General features: G+C 36.3%; 1 protein-coding gene across 1 annotated transcript in view; it reads left to right on the top strand.

Moving 5' to 3' along the window:
• The window catches only part of PCLO (piccolo presynaptic cytomatrix protein), a 367,476-nt gene that overhangs the window by 303,866 nt on the left and 36,605 nt on the right, over positions 1 to 27,005 (top strand). Inside the window, 5 exon segments of the mRNA XM_054219098.1 lie at positions 1,336 to 1,516; positions 2,724 to 2,918; positions 4,111 to 4,293; positions 15,917 to 16,058; positions 19,427 to 19,494. Of these exon segments, the coding sequence (XP_054075073.1) occupies positions 1,336 to 1,516; positions 2,724 to 2,918; positions 4,111 to 4,293; positions 15,917 to 16,058; positions 19,427 to 19,494 (769 nt within the window).

The following is a 27,005-nucleotide window of genomic DNA, read 5'->3' as shown; positions in this document are numbered from 1 at the left end:
CCACAGAAGACTTGTGCTCTAGACCCTTCGCCAGATTTGTTTCTCTTGTTTGGACACACACCACGCTGTCTTCCAAGTCGTTCCCAAAGCCATGATAACAAACCACACCAGGGAGCTTGCTAAATAGTTATTCTGTGCAGATTAAGTATAGACTTAACCAGACAGACCAAGCCAGGTCATATACAACCTATGAAGCTGAAAGAAAAAAGGAAATAAAAAAGACTTTTAACCTTTTAGGAAAAAATCAGTTGTGAAGAGATTTCCCCATTCCTAAAATTGAAGAGGCTTTCTTTTATTCAGGGTCTTGTAATAATCTGAGAAAGGCATCGTTCCCTGAGGTAATTGCACACTTTGTTTGTCTAGCAATTCTAAAACTTTTCCTACCTGACATTAGTTTTAACCTTCACACCTCACTCTAGTCAAATGCAAGGCTATTTTGTCCTTTTCTTCATTCAAGACTCTGTGATGAATCTTTAGTACTTGACATCCCTTGGCCCTCTCAGCTGCAATACCGTTAAGGGTGGACTGGTCTTTATTGGTCCCAATGCTCATTTTTTTTCCTTCTGTTTTTAAAAAGAAATTTCATAAAACTCCTGCTGGCAATGCAGGTGGCCTAGAGCAGATTTTAACTACCATGGGGGTTTTGTTTGCCAAGTTGCTCATTTAATTTCCATATTGCCATTGCATCTCCCTCTTTTTTTCCCAGTGAAGTTTTGAGGCCTAAATGGCCTATTTAATTCTGCTATTTTAGTGAAGCGCAAAGGTATCCCTATTCTTTTCTTTTTGTTACAAATTCTGGCTAGGTGGATTTTTTAACAGAATCAACAAGCACCAGTCTCATGTTACGGAAGACTTTATAAAAATCAACCACAGAAATATTTGCACCTTTACCATCAGTGACAAAAAGGAGAAAATGACACTGCCCAATTTTTCTATTAGGATCTGTCTATACAGAGGCAGAATGACTAGGTGTCTTTTTAGTCTTGCTTTCTCACAAGCTACCCTTGAAATTATGTAGCCATCTTGGTATGGGGCTATGTCTGAGCTCATAGTCCTTACTGAGGTCCTGTTGAGAAGACATCAGTTCTTCTGTAGTCTTCTGTAGTTCAGACACACCAATATGCTAACAAATGTGGGTTTGGGATGACAGCTGGCTTATATCAGGTGAGGGCAGAGCATGGGCAGAGAGTCTTGAATCTGTCAGTACACAGCCTTATACCCTTAACTTCTTACATTTAGTTGCAACTTCTGGTACACAACTGTAGGCTCATATGCTGTACACAATCATTAATAGATCAGATACAGAGCCTGTATTATACTTTGATTTATTTGTAGGTATTGATCGAGTTATCCAGCGTCTCTCAGCTTGACAACACTCCTCGGTGGTACCCTCTGAAAGAACAGAGTGAAAACATTGATCATGGGAAATCTCATTCTGGACAGAGTAGCCAGCAATCTCCAAAACCATCTGTCATCAAAAGCAGAAGTCATGGAATTTTCCCAGACCCCTCCAAGGGTAGGAATGACTTGGTGTACCTGATATGAAATATTTGCCCAGATGCTACGTGGAAGTTCTAATAGAAAAATAAAGTTACTTCTATGAAGTTTGTATACACTGTTATTAAAAATGTGTTTATCTCTGTGATTAATTCATTGGAGCCAAGACTTAATTTGGCTTGATTGGTGCCAACCAGCTTACTGAGTAATTGTGTCCTTAAAACAGCAACTTACAAGCTCTTTGTGCTTTGCGCATGTACTATAGATTCTCTGCCCTTTTAATGTTTTCTAGTAGCCTTGGCCAAATTCAATACATATTTAGCTTTCTATTTTTCATGTTCCTTAAATATTATATGTCATTTTATCTTCTGGAAATGTCACATTAATATTTTATAGAATAACAATTATGCTATAATAATGCATATGCATTTCCAGTCAATGTTAATGGTCTGTAGCGTATCTCAATTGTATTGGAAATGGGTGGAGCTGATATAGTAGAATTATACTAGTGTTTACAAAAGCAGAATTGATCTCAGCGTCTCCTGCTCCAAGAAATTTGTCTCTCCTTTTTTTTTTAATACTAAGTAGGTGGAGGCCAGTTGCTCACTTAAAACACAGTATATGTCATATCAAAGCAAAAGCCACCCCAAACAGCACCCAGATGAGAGCCTCAGCGTGATAAAACTCTGGTCCATCTCCTCTCTATTTCTCTATGTAATGTTTTGCTAGGGATCGGTGTCTACATAAGATCTTTATCTAAATTAGAGGTTAGTATAGAAGCTATTGCAAGTTAGGCTGTGGTTTTGGCCAGGGCTTTCGTCAGAATAAAACTGCTTGCATTAGCTAAGTATTCGACACCAGTGTAAGTGATGCTAGTTTGTCTCTACATATCGGAGAAGTAGAAAGTGGAAAACCAATTAGTCTTTAGGCTACCCCATCATTCCACAAGTGTGAACCAGCGCAGGAGATATAATTCATAGGTGATAGAAACCCAATAGTAAATTAATTATTCCGTAGGCCAGGGAAAAGGGGGGAAGTAGAAAACGGTGCCTCATGAGACTTCCCTAATCACGATATGTCCTGAGACTTCGAATGGCATCACACAGCTTAAATCTTTATTCCTTGTTCTGAAATGCAGCTAGAAAGGCCAGTCAAGAGAAAGAAAATGAAATTGTTTGTTTGTTTTTAATAAATGCAACAGTTGTGCTTCTTCATTTTCTTCGTAGACATGCAGGTGCCCACCATTGAGAAATCCCACAGCAGCCCAGGAAGCTCCAAATCTTCCTCTGAAGGACATCTACGCTCTCACGGTCCATCCCGCAGCCAAAGCAAAACCAGCGTCACTCAAACTCACCTTGAAGACGCTGGGGCAGCCATCGCCGCTGCTGAAGCAGCTGTCCAACAGCTTCGCCTTCAACCAAGTAAAAGACGCAAATAAATTCCTCAGCATGGCAGCTTAATGTTCATCTGTTGCCTTTTTCCCTGCTGTCCTTCCCTTTTTGGCTATTTTTTTTCTGTTCTTGGCACACTGTGCTCACTCTGTTCAATGTCTTTGTGTGCCTGTGTGTGAATACATATAATTACAATATACTCTTGTATTTAGAATTCTTTTATTTATTTATTTATTTATTTTAATTTATATAGACTGCAGTGAAACTGGCTGTTTCTCCATCAGTCCCTTCACTCATGGTCCATGATGTTCCATGGCTGTGCATGACTCAGAGAATTCCATTGTGTGGTGGTGTTTTGATGTCAGGAATTAACTACCAACGAAATAATCAAAACCTGCAGAGATGCGGCTGCTAGCTCTTCAAGTTGCACACAAGTACTGAGAGCACATTAACAACTATACCTATAAGTAGTAATCAAGAAGGACAGTACTATATACACAAAAGAATATTTAAAGTTAAAGAAAAAAGTTTTTTAACTACCTGACTGAGATTTCTATTTTTGAAACATGACTGTAAATATCTACTTTTTTTTCCAAAGGAAATATAAGGCAACATTCTTAATATCTCAGATAAAATCATGTTAATGAAGAGCAGAATCAGCAACAGCCAAAAACGTTAAACACATTACATGCAAAATCAAGTTAGCAAAGTCAAGGGGAGTTGAGAGCTAAGTCAGGTGTCATAGTTCAATTTTTCTGATAATTTTTGTGCCACGGATTGATTTAGGGTCAAGATAGATTTCATCTGACAACTTTTAATAGATTAAAAAATTAAAACTTTTCCATTTAAAAGGATTGCTCTCCAGAATATACTTCAAACCAGTATCTGATTGCTGGTCGAGAGTTTAGTTGATGGCAAATTAAAACTCTCTGACTGTGGGATCATTGTGTTTGTCTTCAGGATTTGTTGATATGCCATAAACTTACCATGGTATAATGCAAAAACTGGGGGAAAATTATTTCCCTTGTCTTCACCATCATTAATAAAGAAACAGCCAGTTTTAATACTCTTTAATGCTGTGCATGTGGTGTCTCTTTGGTGTTTGAAAACACTACTTACTTAAATACAGAAAAAAAACACTTCTGTTTGCATGAATAACATTTAAGCTGGTTCCATCTGAGGATACATACTCTGGGTTTCCATTTCACCCACACTGCCACAGCAGCACATAAAAGCGGTCAGTCTAATCATGCCAGGAAGCAGCACAGACACAGCATAGCAGGAGTCCTCCCAATTCAAAGAACTCAGTCTGACAATCTGCCTCCACCAGCCAATGACAACAAAGACCAAAGCCAACTAGCCCTCAGGAAAGTGATGTCTGATGGACCAGTCAAGCCTGAAGGAGGTGAGCAGAAAGACATGGTTAAGAAACCAACCACATCCCAAATCCTTCTTGCCATGTCTACTAATTCATTGCAATATTTAATTATTTATTTTACCCCTCCATTAAGTGCTGTAAATGTTAACATGAAACAAGAACTCTGCTTGATTTTTCCACATCAGCGCATAAGTCCATAATGAAAAACTGTGCTAAGAAACATTATAAAACAACAAACATGTGCACTTCCATTCCACTGGAGGACTTAGACTTCTGTTGAAAAATGGTACAGCTTTGCTCATGTTGTTGCCTAATAAAAAGCATGCATCCAAGCTGCTCTGCTTAAGCATGATTGAATATTTCTTGTACTGTGACAAAAAACTAATTGCACATTTTTGTTTCTGGAATTCTAATTGTGACATTAACAATTTCTTTTTCTCTCCCAACGTAGTCGTTATGTCACAAGTCAATAGCATAGATAATTTTTCAAACCACCAGTGGAAAGGAAAGGAGTTTTGGTCCATGTATGCCTCAATCTCTTGATAACTTTACTATCAGCCTACCTGTAGGCACCTGTACACCAAACCTAAATACCACATATCATCAGTTTCTCCCTTCATCACAAATAAAGAGCCAGAATCTCAGTTGGTTCAAATTGGCACTGTTCTTTTGACTTCTGGAGCATTTTGCTTATTTCCATGGAATCTGAGGGATTATCCCAATAAACTTACAGACTGGTCTCCGAGATCTTCTCTTGTGCTGTAAGCCCTTCTCAAGCGCTCATGATTGATTGAAGGTTTTTCGGTCAACACCATTGCACACCATGAGCAGTACAGTCTTGGTGAAAAGGCTGTAGGAGAGAAAGAGGGAATGATACTTCAAACAATATACCCTAAAGGCAACAAGTCATTAAGAGAACTAGTGTGATGTTAAAACAGCTAATTAACAGGGGAAAATTTAACAAATAATTTTTAAAATTGTATTTAGGAATAACAAGATGTTTCTTATGAGAGCCTTCAGAACCCTTCCATAAATATATCTATCTACATACATGTGCACATCCACCCCCAGACATATTATCTTACTCTATAGCTCAACTCCAGACACTCAGTTCAGGCAGAGGCCAGAGGATGTCATGGTACTAGCTCAAGCATGATGACTGAAAGGCCCATCATATTCCTGGGATGTATACCATAGAAATCTAATTCTGGAAGGAATGTCCTGTGAGAAGCGGCTAAGGACTAGAGAAAAGGAGGCTGAGGGCTGACCTCATTGCTCTCTACAGCTACCTGAGGAGGGGACGTGGAGAGGGAAGTGCTGATCTCTTCTCCCTGGTATCCAGTGATAGGACGTGTGGGAATGGTTCAAAGCTGCATCAGAGGAGGTTTAGACTGGACATTAGGAAGCATTTCTTTACTGAGAGGGTGGTCAAACACAGTAACAGGCTTCCTAGAGTGGTGGTCAATGCCCCAAACATGTCAGTGTTTAAAAGGCATTTGGACAATGGCCTTAATAACATGCTTTAACTTTTGGTCAGCCCTGAATTGGTCAGGCAGTTGGAGTAGATGATTGTTGTAAGTAGCTTCCAACTGAAATTATTCTATTCTATTCTATTCTATTCTATTCTATTCTATTCTATTCTATTCTATTCTAAATAACTATTATGATCTTTTGAGGTGGCATGTCTGTAGACATTTATCATAAATACTTGTAGACTTGTGATGCCTTTTGGCATAGACAAAAAATGCTAAAACCTCTTGATTGTGATATGAGGTTGAATCAGGGTTCACGTACACTTTTATGATAAGGAAATAGCTAGGCTGTTGGCTTCAAGTATGCTTGCCAATGAATCGTTACGCTAGCTTCTTTATTTTTAAAATTGCAAAAAGAATATGTATTGATATGCATTTGGCTCAGCAATGTTAAAAGCATCATAGAGAGTTATCAGAATAAGAGCCCACATTAATATTATTAATATATAAGTAAGGTTACTATGAAGAGACATGGTACTTTTGTCTGTTTACTTCTGAGAATTATGCACAATGCAGTGTCACCTACGCAAGTTTACAAACCTGGTTTCAGATCAGTGAGAAGTTTTGGCGGCTTCTTGTTGTACAAAAAGTAGTTTGTCCTAATTTATTCATATGATGTGGGCCAATAACTACCATTTTGAGGTTAATGGATCTCATGCATTTCAGCAGGAATAAAAATCAAGATTAGTTAATTGCAGTTTTGTGGAGTATGTAAGTAAAACAAGAAGAGACTATGACCTGGAATAGAAAAAGGACCAAAGATACTCAAAGCAGCTTTCCATTTATGGAGTTCTTTGTGGGACGAAGAAGAGATGAAAGAAGGAGAGGTTTTAAAAATTATTAAAGTTAAGACTATTGTGAACAATGAATATTAGGGCATCATCCATTTGCAAGTCCATTCCTACAGGTTTGCTGTATGGTTGTGGTAACCACCCCCATTACAGCCTACTTTACTGCCACCAGGAAAAGAACCCACTATGAACTGGTCATACAGACTGAAACAGCCATCTTGGCAAGTTACTAATTTTTTGTCACTACATCTCAAAGCCTTTTATTAAGGAAGCCATTACAGATAATCCACAACATCATTATTATTTTTTACCCCAGTTATTTCTCTGTGAATTTTTCAGAGAACAGCGCCTTTTAGAATAACTCATGTTTTTTTCAGCCCAAGCTCACAAGGTGGTAGCAATCTAGCAAGATTTCCACAGGATGATGGGAAAAATTCTATTCTATTCAATTCTTCTCTACCTAAGAGAACCCTCAGAAAGAGTTTCCTCCTTTAACTTAGTCTCTCAATTGCTTTTTTTTTTTTCTTGATTTGGTGCTTGAAAAAACAAAACTAAACAAGAACCCTCAGTCATTTTTAGAATGCCCAGACAAATCCTTCTATACTTCCATCTTCTAGGACCTTTTCTACTAGATGTATTTTCTCAGTTATTAATTGTATGTCTGATGAGAAATGAAAAGGAAATCATAAACAAAACCAGCACCTGTGGTATAGTTATTATACTTTGTGAATGCAAAGACTTGCATCAGTTTAAGTTTATTGGACTAAATTATATCTGTATTCAGTTTAAACAGTAAAAAAGTGTATTTTAATCAATCTCTTTTAAAATTAAGGTGAAGCTACAACAAAAAACATTGCTCTTTGTTGTATTACCTTTGTAAAATCCAATATTCAACTACAGCATTTAATTAAAAATAAACCCTGAAGTATAATTTTGTTGTTGCCTGTGAGAGATAAGACAGTGATCAGTAAAGAAACCAATTGCAAAATACACATTCCCATCACACCCCTTAGAGAGGAAAAATAAAATTTCAGAGACAACCCTTTGAAGGCAGAAGTTGCAAGGCATCCAAGCCAGAGGGAGAGAGCAGTGCCTAGGTTGGCGTTAATTTGATTTCGTTTTCGTGAAAAATTTGAATCATTACCATTTACACATTCACATAAAATTAATCACATTCTTTCAACATAAATCTGTGTATTAGGGTTTATCCACCAAAGGAGTCAGTTTTAGAGATAGTGTAAATCAGTCCACCTCCTATTAAGTCAGTAATTTATCCCACAGAAGGATTTTTCCGTTATGTGGAATTTACTTGGTAGGTCACTTACTTATGTTTTAAATACAATAAATTATTTTAGAGTTCTTCAGATATTAGAACACTTAGTGATACTCTGATGATAATTACCAGTTCTCTGGATGTAATTATATAAAACAGTTGGTGTATTTGCAATGTTTACTGATTTTATATAAAAGACCTTTTCAAAGCCAGTTGATAGTTTTACAAGAATGATCTACATTTAGTTTTAATAACTTCCAATACAGTGAATAAGAAAGACCAGGAACAGCAAAATTTCCCTTCAGCATCAATGTGAAGTAGAAAGGTGCACCAGCTCTGCCTGGCTAGAGTAGAAAGTGAAAATAGAAAGTGTAGTTTCCAGTGAAATAAAAAGTACAGAACACACACACACAAAAAAACATATCGTTCACCATATAGTTAGCATTTATCTACATAACTGGTCATTTTTTAAAGTACACATTTTTATAGGAAGCAGTGGTCTCTTACATGGGTGTTTAACATACCTGCTTAGTGGGTAAAATTCAATGGTCTTGTCCTTATTTGCAGAGGAAGAAGTGCCACTTTTGCCCCAAAAGGTACAATGATTGTACAATGGAAAAAAAATTCCTTTATTGCATCAGGGTATCAAAAAATAATAATATTTTATGACCAAAGAGAATTGCTAAACAATTACTTTGATTCCTCCTAGGATCTGTGGAGAACAGTAAATTACTATTTAAATAGCTAAGTAATAGCTAAGTGATTTTAAGCCTGAACATCATTTTAGTCTTATGCGTTTTTCTGACCTTTCAAACAGACACTCATGAGAGAGAAGATACAAGTCAACATGCTGTTGCTTGAACATCATGTGGTGATGGATGTCATATGCTCCTCCTCTTTTATTTGGCACACATTAAAAAAATAACCAAACAAGCAGGAGAAAAACACTGCTATACTCTTGACCTGAATTAGTTAGCAAATGTTAAAGATTTACAGAAAATACCACGTGTTTCAGTTAAAGGTCCAAACATACCTGTTAAAATACCATTTAAGATAACACAAACAATATATTTCTACAGCAATCGCTGTCTATTTTTCCTATACTTTTTTACTCAGTAATAGAAAGGTGGTTTTTTTCAACCCCAAACCTCTGGGAATTTAAAATCACAACATTTTCTGAAAACATCCAAATGTAACGCATGTAGCCAGAACCTATTTATTTCTCCCATCTGATAGAGAACATTTCATCCTGTACAATATAATTTTTCCATCGTGACACAAAAGCTTTTCTGTGATAACCAAAGAGGAAATGACTTTCCAAATAGTTGTGGGTCAAGTGATTTTACTGGTCAGAGGGAGGTCTACTATCAGAGCTAATACCGTTAGCTAGAATATCTAGAGTAGACAGACCATGCATCGGCATTTTCACAATTGTACACAAATGACCCTGTCAATTTAGTCCTCTCAAAGACCTCCAGTTTAAAACACTTTAGTTCAAAAGGCAGCATACCTGTTTTTAATTCACTCAGTTCAACAACTTTGACAGAAGTTCCCTTAGTGTCAGTATAACAGGTTAAAGCTACACAGAAACGTGATGTGATGTATCTACCAAGATACTGCTAACACTGTAAAATCCATGATACGGGTCTGAGCCAGCACTGTGTAATTTCTGGCCACTTAGCTGTAAGAAATTAAAATCGACAGGAATTTCCCTTATCACTAAGTTCTATTTACTGGCATTAGCAGCAATGTGGAGTGAAAGGAAATTGATTCCAGGGTTCTATAAATCTTTTGAATTGGATATGATTGTGGATTTAAATACTTGCTTATTTGGGGTCCCTTTAGGTCTATGCCCATTCTCACACTTTTAATAGGCTATGCTATGTTTTAATTTCCTACAATAATTCAGGATGTTTCCTTCACACTTCAAATAATTTACTGTCCAGAGCTGCTTTATGCCTAGCTTCACTAGTCACTTAGCCTCTTAATTTCCAAGTGAAATGGGCCTTCGTATTGCTACAAATAACTCATTTCCAACAATCATTATCAAAACAAGAACAGTTTGTCCCCACTCTCTGCAGATAGCAATAATCTGAGGCTGTCTTTTGAGTCTTGTTGCAGTCTAATTGGCACATTTTGCTTCAGCTATTCCTGCTATTTACTCTTTCACCATTTTAAGCTGACATGTAATTTCAGGAAATTGCCCAGATTCTTCATTTGATAACTCTTACTTCAAAAGTCTATTAGATGGTAACCTAACCCTACAGAGCACATGGAAGAAAATTATTTTATCAGAATTGCTTTGCTGGGTAAAGAAATGCCATCACCACAGTTTTAAGATGAGTGCTGTTCTGTCATTACTCACTTCAAATAGCAAATTGCCCTGTAAAGAGTTGTGTTGAAATTTCACAAAATATCACTGCTCAGCGTGTGGTCAAAGCCGTGTCTAATATACAAATGTGGCTGAAATGGGTGAGACCATGGTCTAAAGTACGGTTCAATGTGAGGAAGAGTAAGGAAAAGAAACTCTCAGAACTGACCTGAGGTATATATGCCTTTGGTCACTAGTTATTTATGTATCCCTAGTCTGTTGCAACTAGCAGTCCCACCAACAGGGTTTTACACTGCAGAGCCTTACAGAGCAAGCCTGAGCAGCATCTGCCTTTAGTGCTAGCAAACCCTTTATAAAAATGGGTAAACTGGTATTTAGGGGCAGTTTTAGGTTGGAGCACTTGAAACACAAGGCGACTGAGAGTGAAGAGTAGACAAGCTTCTGCCAGAAGACACTGTGTGACATGTCCAGTCTGTTGGTCAGCAGATAACTGCCCCAAGAAGATCGATGACTTCACCTCCTCCCATGGGATTGCCTCTCTCTGAGAAGACTCGGCATGATGCTATCAGCCCTTTTTGTCACCCAGGGTTTCTCACAAGACTGCCAGTTACAAAGAACAATTTTTTTTTCAAGCAATTAGAGGCAAAGTCCCAAAACTTAATCCTGAATACATACTCAAAAGCATTTTCCTCTCCTCCTGTTTGGTTTACAAACAAAACTGTCTTTCCCAATGTGTTATGACAGTTGTATTTCTTCTTCTAGACAAATACCCACAAAGGGGAACATCTACAATTTAATACCCAGGAGTAAGTTCTGCTTGAGTCTGCTCTTCTTTTATCCACAGGAACCACAGAACAGCATAGTTGCATATTTCAAATTTAAGTCTTCTAAAAAAAAACCAACAAACAAAAGTCTGTTCACTGTAGAAGAATGGCTGGAGTGGCTGACAAAGCCGAATTGTTTCCATTTTGCTGCTGACTGATTTGACAGTTCATGGCTGTAGGTCTGGTGTGAAATATCTATCTCCCTTATGTTTTTAAAGCATCTTCTCTGTCGTAAAAACAGACTTTTCTGAAAGATTAAGTGAAATCATGTGGCTTCCATTCTTTCCTTTCTTATTCATTTTTAATGAGATATTTTCTTTATACTAAGGGGTGACTTATATTGTTTTCCTTAATTGTAAAAGTTGATTTTCTAACTGGGTCCATAAGCCAAAGCATAAGCAAAAGCATATTTTTGCCATAGATGCATTCAACTAATATCATGCTAATAATACTAATAATATTTTTTAAAAAATAAAAACAAAAAAATGTAGCTAAAAGGTGAGTCAGTGCTAGTCTCAATTTTCTTGAATCAACAATTCTTTTCGAAGAAGGCATAAGGGAATATGTGGTCAAATATCATTCTGTCAAAGGAAAAATCTTTTTTTTTTTCTTTTTTTTTTCTGTAAATAATAAATAGTACAAAAGGTATCTCTTTAACCATTGTAATTTTGTTTTTCTTGGGAAACTCTGATTCTACATCAGCAATAATGTTATGATCCACTTTCTTAGAATCTGAAAGAATTCCTGTAAGCAATTGAGAACTCTTCCAACTCATTTATGTATTATTCACTAGAATGGCTGAACTGAAACTTTTGCTCATGCCAGCCTGTACAACAGACAGTTAAACAGTGTTACTCAGAGGCAGCATTAACACCACATTGTTAGCTACTAAATAGGGTAGCCTACACATCAACACACCTTGCAAGTAGAGAACTTTCATCTCATTGGGGAACTATTAGCTAAAACAGGATTAGCAGATGAAAGCAAAGTCAAGCTACAATAATAGTTTTGTATAATAGAAACTTCTGTGCACTCTTTCTGAGGAAGCATCTCATATTAGAATTTTAAGCTTTCATTTCCTATTTCTATTCTTCATAGACCAATGGCTGGACAGCCTGGACATCACTCAAGGTACAATTCTTAAAAAGTACCAAGCACCTGCATAAAAAGTTCATGGAGAAGGAGCTGGAGAGAGGAAGGGATATCTCCTCTCTCCCAGAAAGAGGGCAAGTGATGATGTTGGGTAATGATCTTCAGTTAAGCTTAGTATCTTCCACCTGCTGAGGCCTGAAGAGTCTTTTCTTTCTTCTAAAAATGAAAAGATTTCAGCATCATATGTAACTGAGAGCAAGACCTTGCATATGAGAAGTATTTAGAAGTGGTTTTTTTGTTTGTTTGGTTTTTTTTCTAAGAACCAGGAAATAATTTGAAAAACCAAAGGGCAAGGAAGCAATGAAACATAGCTCTTCCATACTCTGGATACTTAATATTCAAATGATGGCAATTGCCTTTGCCCAAGTTCCTATTCAGATAAATGTTGTACATTTAAGTAAAGCAAGACTACACTTTGTTGTATCAGGCACCTCTGTGATACCAGAAGAGAATATCCAATCTTTGGACCAGAGTAAATGCGTACAAAACTATTCAACTCTCTAAAGACCAAGTCACCTCCTGCCAAAACTTTGACATCAAAGCCTGAGAATTTAGGCAACTTTTAGTGTAGAAAATTGTAAGCAGAAGCTCTGTAACTTAGAACTGAACCTGCCCTAGTCTCACTTTAGTTACTTGTCCTTTATGTGGATATGAACCCAATTGGCCAAGCAAGGTGGCAATTGCGCTGACACTTATAGGGCTTCACAGAGCTTACATAGCCTAGTAAGACTAGAGGAGTACCACAGTGAGTTCAGCCTTTCTTGTTAAAATTCTTAAGGCAATATTTGCATTTGTACAAAGAAAAAGGGCAAGACTGCAAATGAGCGTACAAACTAGTTCCTGGCACGTGAGAGCAGGGAACAAGTTCTAACTCTCAACTTAGAGTAGAAACCTAACCATAGTTATTCTAACTCTTAGACAAAATATTTCCTGGCAGCAGGCATTGCCACATCTTCAGAACTTGGAAGTTTGGAAGTTTTCTATATAACCAGCAGCTTAGAGGCCTATATTTATCTGCAAAAATATAGATATATAGAAAATGTGGATGTCTTATGAGTTACAGAGGAATTCTCTGTATCCAGATTCTTAATTTGTCACAAAACCAGCAGTAAATCTATTTGTGGATTTCATCTCTTGTTGCAAACTGACGCTGTAGTTCATTACTTTCATAGAGCAGACAGGAAAAAAAAAGAATAACATCGAACTTTAGAATTTTCAAAATCCAGTCATGAATCTAAACTTGGACCCATTATAACCATTCACCAAGAGATCTTATGGAAAAAAAACCATCAATATAGAAAAAGATGTAAATTAGTGAAAACAGTAGAGAAACTAAAAATATTGCATACTGAATGTATCATCAGGATACAGCTGTATCTTTTCGAAAGAAACAACTATGTTTTGATTATAAATAGATGTAGCAAAACTTCCAAACGATTTATAAAGGCTTAATTCAAGCTTTTCTGGCTTGAACTAAATTCTACATTCTTAGTGGTTTTAGAAAGCCACCAATAAAGATATGAGAAATTACTTCAGGCACTACTACTACTTTTACAGTAAAGTCAATAAAAATAAGAGCTCAGATATGAACCACCCTTTCAGCCACATATATTATGGTGGAGATGTGTGCTACACTAAACAAATTCAACCCTAAGGGAAGGACTAAAGACACTCTTTTGTGCTGGCACAATACTGTTTCGACTTCCACGGATTTTGCAGATGTGCGGCTTTCCCGATTCTCCTCACCTGTGAGGCCTTTGTCATGCCATGGCAAAAAAATCCCCAACCCAACCCAAAGAAACCCTCAAAATCCCAAACAACAAGCATCAGAAATCATACAGGTCACACAAACACTATGAGAACTGAGGTTATGGATTACTTTGGGACTGGCAGGAGATAGCCCCAATACAGGCTGTTGAAACAGGGCAGCTGGCAATAATGCGCTATAAAGGAGAGCTTGACCTCTCTTCTCTGACCTCTCGCTCTCGCCCGACATTTTGCAACAGCGGTTTCCTGACATGTCACCACAGTCACAGGAATTCCCTCACGCTACCACACAATGCAAGTGATAGAGCAGCCACCGCTCCCAGCCGCCCGAGCAGGGCACGCTGCGGTGCTCTGGCTCTCCGTGCTGGTAAAAACATGGGTGGCTTTCTCTCCAGATGAGATACTGAGGTTATCTGTTAATAACACTACGATTTCACAGTTTATTAATTTGTATTAACAGCCAAGAAGATAGCCTATGATCAATGTATGAAATCATGAAATAGCTAAAGAATATTTTGGTCTGAAAATAATTTAAATTGACAGATTCCTTCGGTGGCTGTAGGCAATAGTGAAACAGAGGAGGCTAGCAGAGTTTTTAAAGAGTTATGTGACAGCTCGGTTTAGCGGTGAAGAATCACTTTGCAGAGTAAGAGTTCTGTCTTAACTCACAGTTTGGCCCAAGGATCGATGATATGTGAATTGCTTCATTCCCCTCTTCTGGTTTTAATTATTAATCTGTTTTTCATTACGATTGAGGAGTCACACTCAGCTTCTCGGCCCCACATCAGGCAGCAAGCAGCAGTCTTCACCAAAAAAATATTATTCATTCAGTCAAACATAAATAATATCCGTTGCTACTTTCAGGCAAGCCACCATTGGGGCTCTGGCTCTTATTTGAAGTAATTTCCATTTAGATATTTGACTAATTTCTTGTATAAAGAAGAATCTCTTTTAACTGCTTGTATTACAGTTTCACAGTTCACCAAAATAACATAAAACTTCATTAAGTCTTCACAGAAAAATAATTATACAAAAACGTATTTTTTATCTTCAGTATATGTGCTCAGTCAGATGCAATAGATGAAATACGACAATAGTAAATGTAGTAGAGGACATTTAACAAAAAAAATCCAAAAATCAGTATTAGTATTCCCAGACAATTGTGTTATTCGATATGAGAATAGCTACTCTATTGTTCCTGTATTAATTCGTATATGTAATGTTACTGTGTCCTTTTTCGTTTCTATTTCTCAACTTGCTAAAGGTGGAAATTTTGTTCATGTAGTACAATATCCAAAACACAAACTAAAGCATCTGAAGTAAAAATAACATATGCTGGTGTACATTTTCTACACCAAATGGTCTTAAACAAGATTAGGGCAGTTCCCATCAAAATATGTGCATTAAAATTCTAGGCATGTAGTAAGAAAGATCCAGATGGGTAGGAGCAGTTGAGAAATATAATGCAGTAGCTGTGTTATGTCTGAAGGGGCTGGATGTCTTCATACAGTCTCTGTGACTATAGGTGGTCTACCTGTACTTCCTTTCAGCTTCCTCTCCTTCTCAAAATCACCAAATGGAAAGAATGTTTCATGAGGAACATGAGGAAAGCCCACTGGGACTTTAATGTTTTCAAGATTACCATATGGAATGCTTCAGATGAATAACTGGTTTTCTGTAGCTTTAATCAGAAAAGCAATGTTAATCAATCTAACCCATTCTTTTTTTCCTTCAGGCTGTTCATTTGAACTATTAACATGACTGGAGAAAAGATATGGTATATTATTTGGTTTAGAACACCTTCTTTTATGTGAAAATAAACATCATCTGCAAAAAATGATAACGCAATACTGGAATGTAAAGTAAAAAACTGAAAGCGTTTGCAGCATGTGATTTTGATAAATTAAACTTTTTCTTTACGTGGATGCTACTGATGTCTAACAAGTTTTTTAGTAACCCACTGTTCCCGCCCTGTACAGCAAGGTCTACTAATCACCGACCTGCAGAAAGTTCTGTCTCCACTGGCTCGTCAGCCAGTAGTTTTGGCAGTGGATACAGCATGGATAGCGAAGGCAGCAGCAGTGCCACAGGAGAGAATAATCTATTTCCCATCCCAAGAATGTAAGGTTTTTCCTTTAATATACGGTATCCTCCGTGCACTATGTATAGCCCTTTCACTTGCCAGTCATCTTCTTACGTAGTTTCCTCTACAGACTTGAGTTACACAGTAGAATAGCAGCCACCCAGAAATAGTTTCCCAGAGCTTGTACTTTTATTCTGCTTTGTTGAGCATTGAATTGTTAATAACCAACCAAACCTCTGCCTCAACCTTGTGAATTTATTGCTATCACTCAGGAGAGGTACTAGTCTCAGCCTTTGGTGAAAGCGTGTAGAGGTGGGTTTGGGTTACGTTTTAAAGGTGCAACTTTAGTAGGCCTGAGAATGCTTAGTTTAAGTTTTCAGATTTACCTCCTTCTAGAAAAAAGTGTTACTGTTGCAACTGAAATTCACATTCTGGATATAATGCAACTTTTCCGAAGTTTTTACAAGTTCGAATAGAATTTCTCAATTCTTGGTTGAAAAAAGTTTTCTAGGATGGAGTCCCTGTAGGAGTTATCAAGCTACCATCAGTGTAATCAACCTATAAAATGTTTTAATTTTCAAACATTTTACCCAGTTAACTACTACACAGAGAAAAGTTTTGCCAGGATTTTTTTCCCCTCAATTTTAGCAGCATGCACTTTTATTTAGCAATTTCATTTATATTCCTTTATAGGGAAAAGTAATTGCTCCTGATCAACTTAATATTTTTGGCCTGAAAATTTTATAGATTGACTGTTCTCAAAATATTGGTAGTCATGGCTCATTCAGTGTCTGCAATAGTTGTTCAAGTTTTTCTCTGGGACACAAGTTTTTGCTTTTCCCTTGAAATCATGAATTATTAGTCACAAGAGCTTGATATAACCTTCCTAAAAAAACCTGAATGAAAAAAAATTAATTCTCTAGAACACTGACATTTCTAAGTATCACAGTGGCAAAAAGATGCTCTTTAACTGGATTTGACAATTTCAAAATTATTTTGCTGACATTCCTAATGAGAAAAGCAAAGATGCATACAATCTTTGTGCACAGAAACACGAGGTGGAGCTCTCAGAAGTTTTTAGTTCACATATGCTAAATCTGAGTCCAAATAGTATCACTTACTGTGTATTGTCTAGCAACGCTACAGTATCTACAGTTACATGGTATTTGGCTGACAGATTCACCAGTCTATAAAGCCTGAAATCAGCCACACTTCTACTGAGAAGCAGGAAGAAGCCTCCACAGCTTCAGCTTTTCTATTGTAGTAATTTCTTCCCATGAATTTTACTTAATTAAATAAAACATATCCAGCCCTCTTATTTTATGTTAAGGTAGACACTATTATTTTTTTTTTTATTATGGCATTTGAAAAGTAAATTGTTTATATGATGATATTTGACAGACACTTTAGAAGTTACACGGGACATTTATATAGACAAGAAATGCTTTCTTTTTCATGTTAGTCTCAAGGGTTTTACACAGCAATGTAATGAAAATGAATGACAAAATTAATGTTTACCATCAGAGACCTTTGGGATCATTCCTGGGGAGAACATTTTAAAAGAGATAACTGTTTCCATTTTGAATTCTGGATAAAAATTCTTATACGTCTGACTATATATATGATTGATATTCTAGTCAACATTTGCATTCACACTGTCTTGATAATGACTTCGAGGACTCTGACCTTGTACACTAATTCAGCATATCCATGAGACCATAGCTCACGATTTGGACGTCAAACGTTAAGTAGGCTAAATAACTTTAATTGTCTTGGCATTTAAAAGCATTCTTGGTTATAAGCTCCTTGTTTAGATTAAGTTTCCGATCTATCAATAGAAAAAGTTTTGGATAGGGTGAGTTTTAAACTCTTTACTCTAGTCCAAATGGTTTTAACCATAGGAATATTTACTCATGAAGCAAAATAAAAGAATTAAATAGTGATACCATGGGAATTTTTTGATGAGGCAACTATTCAGAATGCTTGCCAATATTAAATATTGTTATAAATACCAAGGGAAATTAATCATTATATACAGTTATAAACAGCTGAATAAATCTTGTAAAGTCTTTCTATTTGGGACATATTTTTTTAGAAGACTCTTATTATACAGTTGCAATACCCCTGAAAGATACTCATGTTATCACCTCTGATAAAGACCAGATTTTCTATGCCTTTCTATTGTGTAACCATCTATACCAGTGCAACATCTGTAAAATTATATTAATTTTGTATGCAAAGGTGAAAAGAAACTGAACAATGTGTAAGGAATCTAAACCTAGGGACAAATAATTTGTACCATATTTGTAATATGTTTTATGAAGTATAAACTTCATAAATATGAAGTATAAACTTCAAGAATAACTTTCTGTTAAAATTTGTTTTAAAATCACTTTAAAAACTGGCATTTTATAATATTTTTTTTTTTGCTCATTGTGAACTTGGACAGCTTCTGTTGCTGCTGTGAAACCTGAAGCTTGTTCATTAGTAGCCAAAACCAGTGCTGACCCTTTAGCCCCAGAGCAGCCACATGTCTCTGAAGATAATGCCTTATATCCTCTATCACAGCATTTCAGAGTCTTAAGGGAGAAAGGCAAATAGAAGCACAAACATCTCATAGCAGCAGACATGTTTTTGACAGTGATTGTAATCATGCCTTAGAGCTTGCAACAAGTATGTTTAAAGATAGCTTATATTTTATTACCTTTCATGATCTCAAAATAGACATCTAGATTGCAATCCAGGTTCTTTCTACATCCATTGCAGAAAGATAGGGACCTCCAGAGCATTATTTATTCCATTCAGAATAAACGAATGGAATGAATATTTATTCAGAATAAATTAAATGAATTACATTAATGTAAGTCTCAGAACTGAATTGTCTCTTATGCTAAACCTAAACTGTGATGTAAAAGGAATCATTAAAAGAAGATAATGACTACAAACATGTCTTACCTTTGAAGTATCAGTATTGTACACCAAATATCAGTTTTGTGACTCCTTATTATATATTTCACTGCTCACCATAACAGGATAAAATGAGAAGAGAAACTATTCAGGCTGATTGCAGAACCCCAGGCTGACGGGGGCATGTAGCAGACAGCACCTGGTGGCCGCATTCTATAAGAATGTAGAGGTTTAGCAAGATGCAATTGCAGTTGCCTCCAAAAGAAAAAAAAAATATTCTTAAGCAATCTGTCCAAATAGCAATAGAAAAAAACCTGTCATCCATTTTATTTTCTTGAAATTAAATGTATATACACACACACACTTTTTTGTGTTTTAGAAATACCTGCCATGTTTGTCTTTTTGTACAGAGACAAGCCTCATTGGCTTGGATGTATCATTTTCTTAGATCTCCTCTCCTTGTGAGCTTATTGACAACTACCACCATATCTTTTAACAGAGGGAAGATGAGCCAGAATGGACAAGACCCAGTAAAGCAGTCGGGAGTAGGATTAACCGATGCAGAAGGTAAAAAGAAATACAAACAACACTACAGTGGTATCCCATGTTTATAGAACCAACATGTTTATTTCTTTTACTTGTTATGCTATGAAAGATTAGACTGTGCTCTCTTCGTATTATAGATTAAGATCCTGATTTTCATTTACTCTAAAGGCCCTTTACACATAGCATAAATGTAATGAGTCTTCAGTTTAAATGAAGGCAGTGTTTTACCTGTTTATTAAAAGTAATTAAATAGTTAGATTGCAATGAATAATATCTGTCTTGATGTTCATTGCTTTTCATAGTATTGGAATAAAAAATATGAAGTGTAGATGTGCCTCAGTATCCATTAAATGAGAAGAAAATATCCAATGGCTGTTAGGCTCTATTTTTATAACATTTCATAATATTTACTTCATAAAGGAATTATTATTTTTGCTGTCTACTTAAAACATTAAATTTAACTAAGAATGTCAGCTGAACATCAAGCTTGACTGCTGCACTTAGACTATAGTGAAACTCCTATCTGATTGGGAAATACTGAGTGATTTTTTTCGGTGTGAATGTGGTGCTGTCAAAGAAGGAGACATTGTAATATTGGATCTGGAAAGAGCCCAACAGAATGGCTGTCAAAGTTTCATGAGCAATGTGATTCTCTCTTTCATGTGTAATAATGGACAATTGCATGAAAATGAAGAGAGTGTTTTGTATTGAGGATATGTTAGGAAAATTCCATTTCCCTTTAAGTATAAGGTATTTTCTTTCAAGTGTATGTTTCTGTTGACCTCAAATATAAAACTTAATTATCATGACCTTCATTTTATTATTTAAATACTAATTTTAACATTTTAATGCATTTCAATGCAGCTTTGGGGGTTTAATCAATTCATAAATTGAAATTCATATATACAATTAAAGTTAATGTCATGTTAAGTTCAGCCTTAAAAAAACCAAATATTTTTCAGGTTTCTGCAATCTGTATACATAAGGAAACAATTTCTGTTGCTATATTTGAGGTAAAAGTGGTCCGATGTTCCACAGATTTGAAGAAATCAAATTAGAATTTGAAGGTAGATCTGCAAAACTGTCTTTTCCAATGCAAGAATCCATAACTGTGTATATGCATTCTACTAAATCTTTCAGTACATAGTACTCATCATACAAAAATCCAAATTCAGCTGCTTATCAAACTTTAATTTGTTCAAAGGTATTTTTAAGTATTTGATCAACAAACTATTTTTTAAAAGAGAAATGGTGGGATGAAAATGGGAAATCAGGAATTTTCCATTTTTACTTTGTTATGATGTGTTTTATACAGAATACTAATTGTAAACAAATTGCTTTTCATCACTTTGTTCATCATAAATTGCCTGTTAGGTAAGGTTTTGTATCACGAATTTCAGAAAATAGAAATACAAAATATTTTAATTTAATCTTTGTGTCGTTCAAAAAAAAAAACCAAAACAAATGGACAGACCCAACCAAAAAAACACCTATTGAAACATTCCAAAAATGTGTATATAGCATTTGGTCACTAAAACTACTTTTCCACCCAAAGGCATGTTTCTCCTCTCTTCAAAATCTGCAAATAACTCAAGAGCTGCAATTCCCTTATTTTCACTTATGATGCAATTCACTTCTAACTTGAGAACTCTAAGAGTTACAGCTCCGAGTCTGATAAAATGAGTGGTTCTTACTAAGTGGTGGATCTCCCTGTTGAGAGAAGCTGGGGCGGCCAGCCTAGTTTTTAGTGCCTGATTTCTGGCTGACTGTGATGGGACAGATCAATCTCAAATGATAAATTAAACTAAAAGTTGGAAAGCAATTCAAGAGCATTTCAGTTTCAGCCTGTAAATATAATTATCTTGTGGGGACGTAGTTCAGAATTTAGAGGAACTCAAGATTAACTGAGAATAACTTCAGTATGATTGAATTATTGTGGTATTCTTTCATATATGAACAAAATAGAATGAAAATCTTAAAGTCTTAAAGATCAAATGATATCTTTTCTGTAGTGCACTTATCTGTGTTGTGGACCAGATGAGCTCTCCAATTAACTGGAAGAAAATACTCATTCCCGTTTGTCATTAATTTGTAGAGAGCTCCCATAGTTGACATTTGTATTCTCATTTGCGAATAAGGATTTAGTGTTATACTTAAAACCTTTTAATACTAGTACTATTTTTACGTTTTCAAATATTCTTGATGGATAACTTCTGTGAAAAATAGCCTGTGGATTACTCTCTTTAAAACTGTGCAGAATAAATTCAATTGCTTAAATATGCGGATCTACTACTACTTGAAATGTTTTAGTCATCCAGGTCATTCACACAGGCCTGGCAAATATGGCAGGGGACTTACAGAAACAAGATCTTTAAGACCAGTAGCTGGAGGCAAAGCAAGGCAGGATTCTCAAATGGCAATGAAAACTGGTTTCTAGGTAGCGAAATCAAAACTGTAGCAACAGGGTTCAGATTCAGCTCGCAGGGTATGACACTAAAATTTAGGCATGTACATCAGTGGAATCACCAGGGAAAAATATGCACCTTTTGTAATTGTTTACCCACTTGAGAAATGTGCTAATGTTTTTTTGGGAGTAGTTTTTGTGCTATTAAGATGTATCAGTTAAGTTATAAGTAAATATTGGAAAACAGTACTATTTACTTTGCTGACACAACCAAATGGTCAATATAAATAACTGTGAGTATTGCTATGATAATCTTTGTTTCTCTGAACATATCATCTTGTCATATTCTGTATTTTCATACTACTTAATAATATAAAATAATTCAGAGTTTTGTTCTCGGACACTGTGTTATAGTTATTTTTATGATATGCATTGTTGCATGCTATCTTACACTGGACCCTGAGCAGATGAAATACTTCATCTTCTTAAACTTCAGTAAATCTTATGATACATATTGTGATCTTCATTGAGTTATGCAAACCAATTTCTCTCTTAGTTTCAGAAAGTGCAATATCTTTTGTTTAAAGGTCTCTTATGACATGCTATGGAATATTACAGACATTACAGATGAAAAACCCAATTGCATTCCATGTAAGGATTGAAACTAACAATTAAAGGCACATGATTAATAACTTGATTCAGTTGTAGATCATGATTGGTTTATCTGCCTTATGAAACTACTCAGACAATAGATCCCAGGTGGTGTTTTCCACCTACCAACTATTTATTCAATTGAGAAATATATGGGGAAAATTATTTTCGTACATTTCAAAAGTGCAAATTTGCTAGGTAATGCCAAGCTGTAATTATTTCTGGTAGAAGATATATGTATATATATATGTAAAAATAAAATTTTAAATTAAATAGTTTACTATAAGGAAGTTTGGATCTTCTCATTTTGAAGATGCTATAGACATGCAAAATATCATTCCTCTAGGATTACAGACATTGAGGTTCACCTCAAACAAAGTCTCTTTCAGGAAAGAGGAATATGTTGGTAAGCTGGCCCAGCTTCCCTCATTCAGTGTTTTTTGAAATGAATCCGTATCACAGTGCATCTGTCATCCTTTGTGATTGGCCTCATTGTCATCAAGATTTTCAGTGAGAAAATTGTAAACTTTTTATAGGAACAGAGTGACTCCCCACCCACATCTTCTAAGAGAGCGATTTTTTTACTTAAAAAAAATGATCCCATCCAGTCCATGTCCTGAATACCAAAAACTTCTCTACACAGTTCTGCCATGGCTCAGAGGCTCACTGTCTGACATTTCCAGTGGTCCTATGAGCATCCTCCTCTGAGTGCAGTAAAATGAATTCCTGCAAGTAAGAAATTCACTCCCTGTTCAAACAACCGAACGGGAACAGAAAACTGCAGAATATTCTAGTAAAGCCTCTGTAGATGTATTTCTACACCCGAGCAGAAGGAATAGATATGTACTCTTTCAAAATCTGATGATGCACACATACTTACCGAAGTTCTGCAAGACGATATGAGTGATACGCACTCATTATTTATTTTAATGAACTCTTCCAGGGTTTTCCTCTCTTGCATGCTGTGTATTTGCCTGAGTTACAGATTAAAAACAAACAACCTCTATGAAAACATCCTGCTTTAACAGGCAATTTTACAATACTGTGGTTTTTATTTCATCTATTCAGAGTAGTCTAAGCTAAAAAACACCCTTTTTTTTCAATTTTTGAGCTTTGTGTTTCATCAGTCTGTGTTAAAACTGAGAAATTTAGTTTGAAGAGTTTCATCACATAACAATGTATTTCATTAATTAAGTCAGTCTGATCTTTATTTATAAGAAAAATGGTTGAAATACCACACAAACCTTAAAACAGGCTAGGAGGGCATTCTAATAACATTTTGGAGGAAAGGTGCATGACCTCTGTGAGTGAGTGACTGGCAATCATTTGACTTGTAAATTTTCTTTTATAGCTTTCTGAATAGTCCTGGTGAAATTTTCATTCATCATGTCTGCACGGAATAGACCCTGGAGCAAATTACCTTGCAAACTGTATTGTGCTTTGTCTTGAAGGGGTGCCCAGGAGTCATATATGCATTAGCTCTCTCAAGTAAAACAACGCATGAAACAAGTTGACAGCACAGGCACAACTAAGCATTGCCAGGTTCTTTGAAATAATTAACATTCTATAAAAAAAATTCATTCTCCTTTCTCTTGCTGTTTAGTTAGGCCAGAGTAACTCTGTTTAAGCTAAAGGACTCACTATGATATGACTGGGAAAAGATGAAAGGCTTTAGACGTTGCTAAAATCAACTTGCTGCATTTCCACACTTTAAAAATTTAGCATTTTCATTTTTTTAAATCCAATGGTTGAAATATCAGAACTATAATAGTAGTCCCTATGAGGGTGTTCAAACAGAAATTATCTTAATTTTAGACCTTCAATCAGAAAGTTATAAGTAAGAGGAGAAAAGAGACAGATGAAGGAAATTATTAATGGCTAACCACAATACAGTTACTGAGATTTGCAAATGCTTTTGCCTATGCACAAATCTGTACTTTGATGTCTTGGTTGGCCAGGCTGAAAATATGGGGTTTACTGCATTTATATATACATATATATATATATATATATATATATATAACTTTTCTTGCAGTTATCTCTATCATTTCACAAAAAAAAAAAAAGGACAGTGAGATCAGATTAAAATATGATGCTTAATATTCATGAAGGAGGTTACAATTAGAATCTAACTTCTTGCTGGATTAAAATTAAGATGAATTTTATTGCCCTTGCACAAGCAATGGGGACTTTGAATGAAAACACTGCAACTGGGAGCAATGTAGGACAGAGATCAGGTTAAATATTAAATTTATGTAACTTTGGGATCATCAGAGACTTTCCTTCTTTCACAATAAAGTCTAATTTATATCTTTCTATCTATTAGAAGGCAGCTTCTGTGAAACATAACCTCATTTTAGGTCATCTGACATGAATACCAGAAGGACATAGCCATTTTTCCCTCACAAGCATTTTTCTCTTTAGCTGTTCTTAAACATAAAAAAGAATTAGAAAGGAAGGAAACATGACAACATTTATAGACACTTCCCCAACAAAGGTGCATAAGGGAAACCTGATGATAAAGCACGCAGTCACTTGTTTTAAAAGTTCTTTGATTTAATGGAGAAGCACTGTACTTTAGGAATGAAAATGCAAAAAATATGATAAAGGGACTCTAAAACAGATGTTCTGGGTTTGGACAAGAGAGATTTGCATGAAATCATGGAAGGAAGCAGATTTTCTGGTGGTTTGATGCTAAAATTAGTGGAATTCCCATTTTTGGGAAGTCTTGAGAGGCTCATGCTGGAGGATCTCTGTCTCGGAGAGAGGCGAAGCTGGTCTTCTGCCACCTCTGCAGCCTTGGATACCAGGGGGCTACAGGACAAAAGTCAGCCTTACTGTAAAATAGACAAATACCAGTTGTCATTCTGATAGCAGCCAGTTACAGGCAGCACATGATTTCTGATGTGCCTCCAGAGCCTGGCAGCACTGTGTTTTGGGACTACATCCTTTCTTTCTGTGGGAACTGGCATACCACCACTTTAGGAGAGTGTTGCAAAGTATATCAGCGCCAAGTCTGTGTTCTGTAATTTGTCCCTGCAGGTATCTAAGTCTCCTCATGGACTATATGATGAGTGTAAATACTCTAGATATTATACCCTTAACTTCTTTTGGTAGGAAGGAAATTCTTTACCAATCTCTAATAATTTATCTCTAATGATTACATCAACTGCCTTTTTGGCTTTTCTCTGTCAGTAATCAGAAAAAATATAGTAGATTACTTCCAGAAGGATCAGCTATAGAATGGAATAAAACACAACCTGCAAAATAAGTAAAGCAGGAGGGAGTTTAGACAGATCTCATATTTGTTACCAATACCCAAAGATGGATGAGTTAATTGAGAGCAGCCCTGCAGAGAAGGACCTGGGTATACCGGTGGATGGGAAATTGGACATGAGCTGACAATGTGCACTTGCATCCCAGAAAGCCAACCATATCCTGGGCTGCATCACAAGAAGCATGGCCAGCAGGTCGAGGGAGGTGATTCTGCCCCTCTACTCTGCTCTGGTGAGACACCACCTGGAGTACTGCGTCCAGCTCTGGAGCCCTCAGCACAGGAAAGTGAGTTGGAGTGAGTCCAGAGGAGGGCCATGAAGATAACCAGAGGGCTGAAGCACCTCTCCTGTGAAAAAAGGCTCAGAGAGTTGGCGTTGTTCACCTTGGAGAAGAGAAGGCTCCAGAGAGACCTTATTATGTCTTTCCTATATATAAAGGGGGCTTATAAGAATTACAGAGAATTTTTACCAGAGTCTGTAGTGACAGGACAAGGGGCAACGGTTTTAAGCTGAAAGAGAGTAGACTTAGATTGGACATAAGGAAGAAATGTTTTACGATGAGGAGGGTGGGACACTGGATCAGGTTTCTCAGAGAAGTTGTGGATGCTTCATCCCTGGAAGAGTTCAAGGCTAGGTTGGACGGGACTTTGAGCAACCTGGTCTAGTGAAAGATGTCCCTGGCCATGGTGGGGGGGGTTGGACTAGATGATCTTTTAAGGTCCCTTTCAGCCCAATTTATTCTATGGTTCTATGATACGAAAGAGGTGACAATGGTTATTGAATGGTTCAATACACAAACTGCAAATACTCCTGTACTGTGTGAGTGGTATTCTGGGAACAGTTGCCCATTCAGGCAAAGGTATTCTGCAGTTATAGAAGCAGAAGCACTTTTATACTTTGACAAGGATTTCTTTGTATCTTTGACTAAGAGCTTCAGGCATGCACATCTCACTCGCTTCACACAGTATTTTGTCTTAAACAGATATAGTCAATGACTCTGTACAAGGAAAATTTCCCTTTTTATAGCTTCTTACCTTTGTATTGAGCTTTAGTTACTGAAGGAACATCAGAATGTCACATGTATAGTATCGGGTAGTGAGAGTCTGAGAACTGTTATTTCCAAGGAAAATTGAAAGTATCATTATATAACTGCTCACTTCTATGTTTATGTCACAAAGCGACTGAATAGACAGAGGAATTCT

Source organism: Rissa tridactyla, chromosome 1 (genome assembly GCF_028500815.1).
Source record: "Rissa tridactyla isolate bRisTri1 chromosome 1, bRisTri1.patW.cur.20221130, whole genome shotgun sequence".
NCBI classification, from domain to species: domain Eukaryota; kingdom Metazoa; phylum Chordata; class Aves; order Charadriiformes; family Laridae; genus Rissa; species Rissa tridactyla.
The sequence above is the reverse complement of the archived record's forward strand: the minus strand, read 5'-3'. Positions and strand labels throughout refer to the sequence as shown.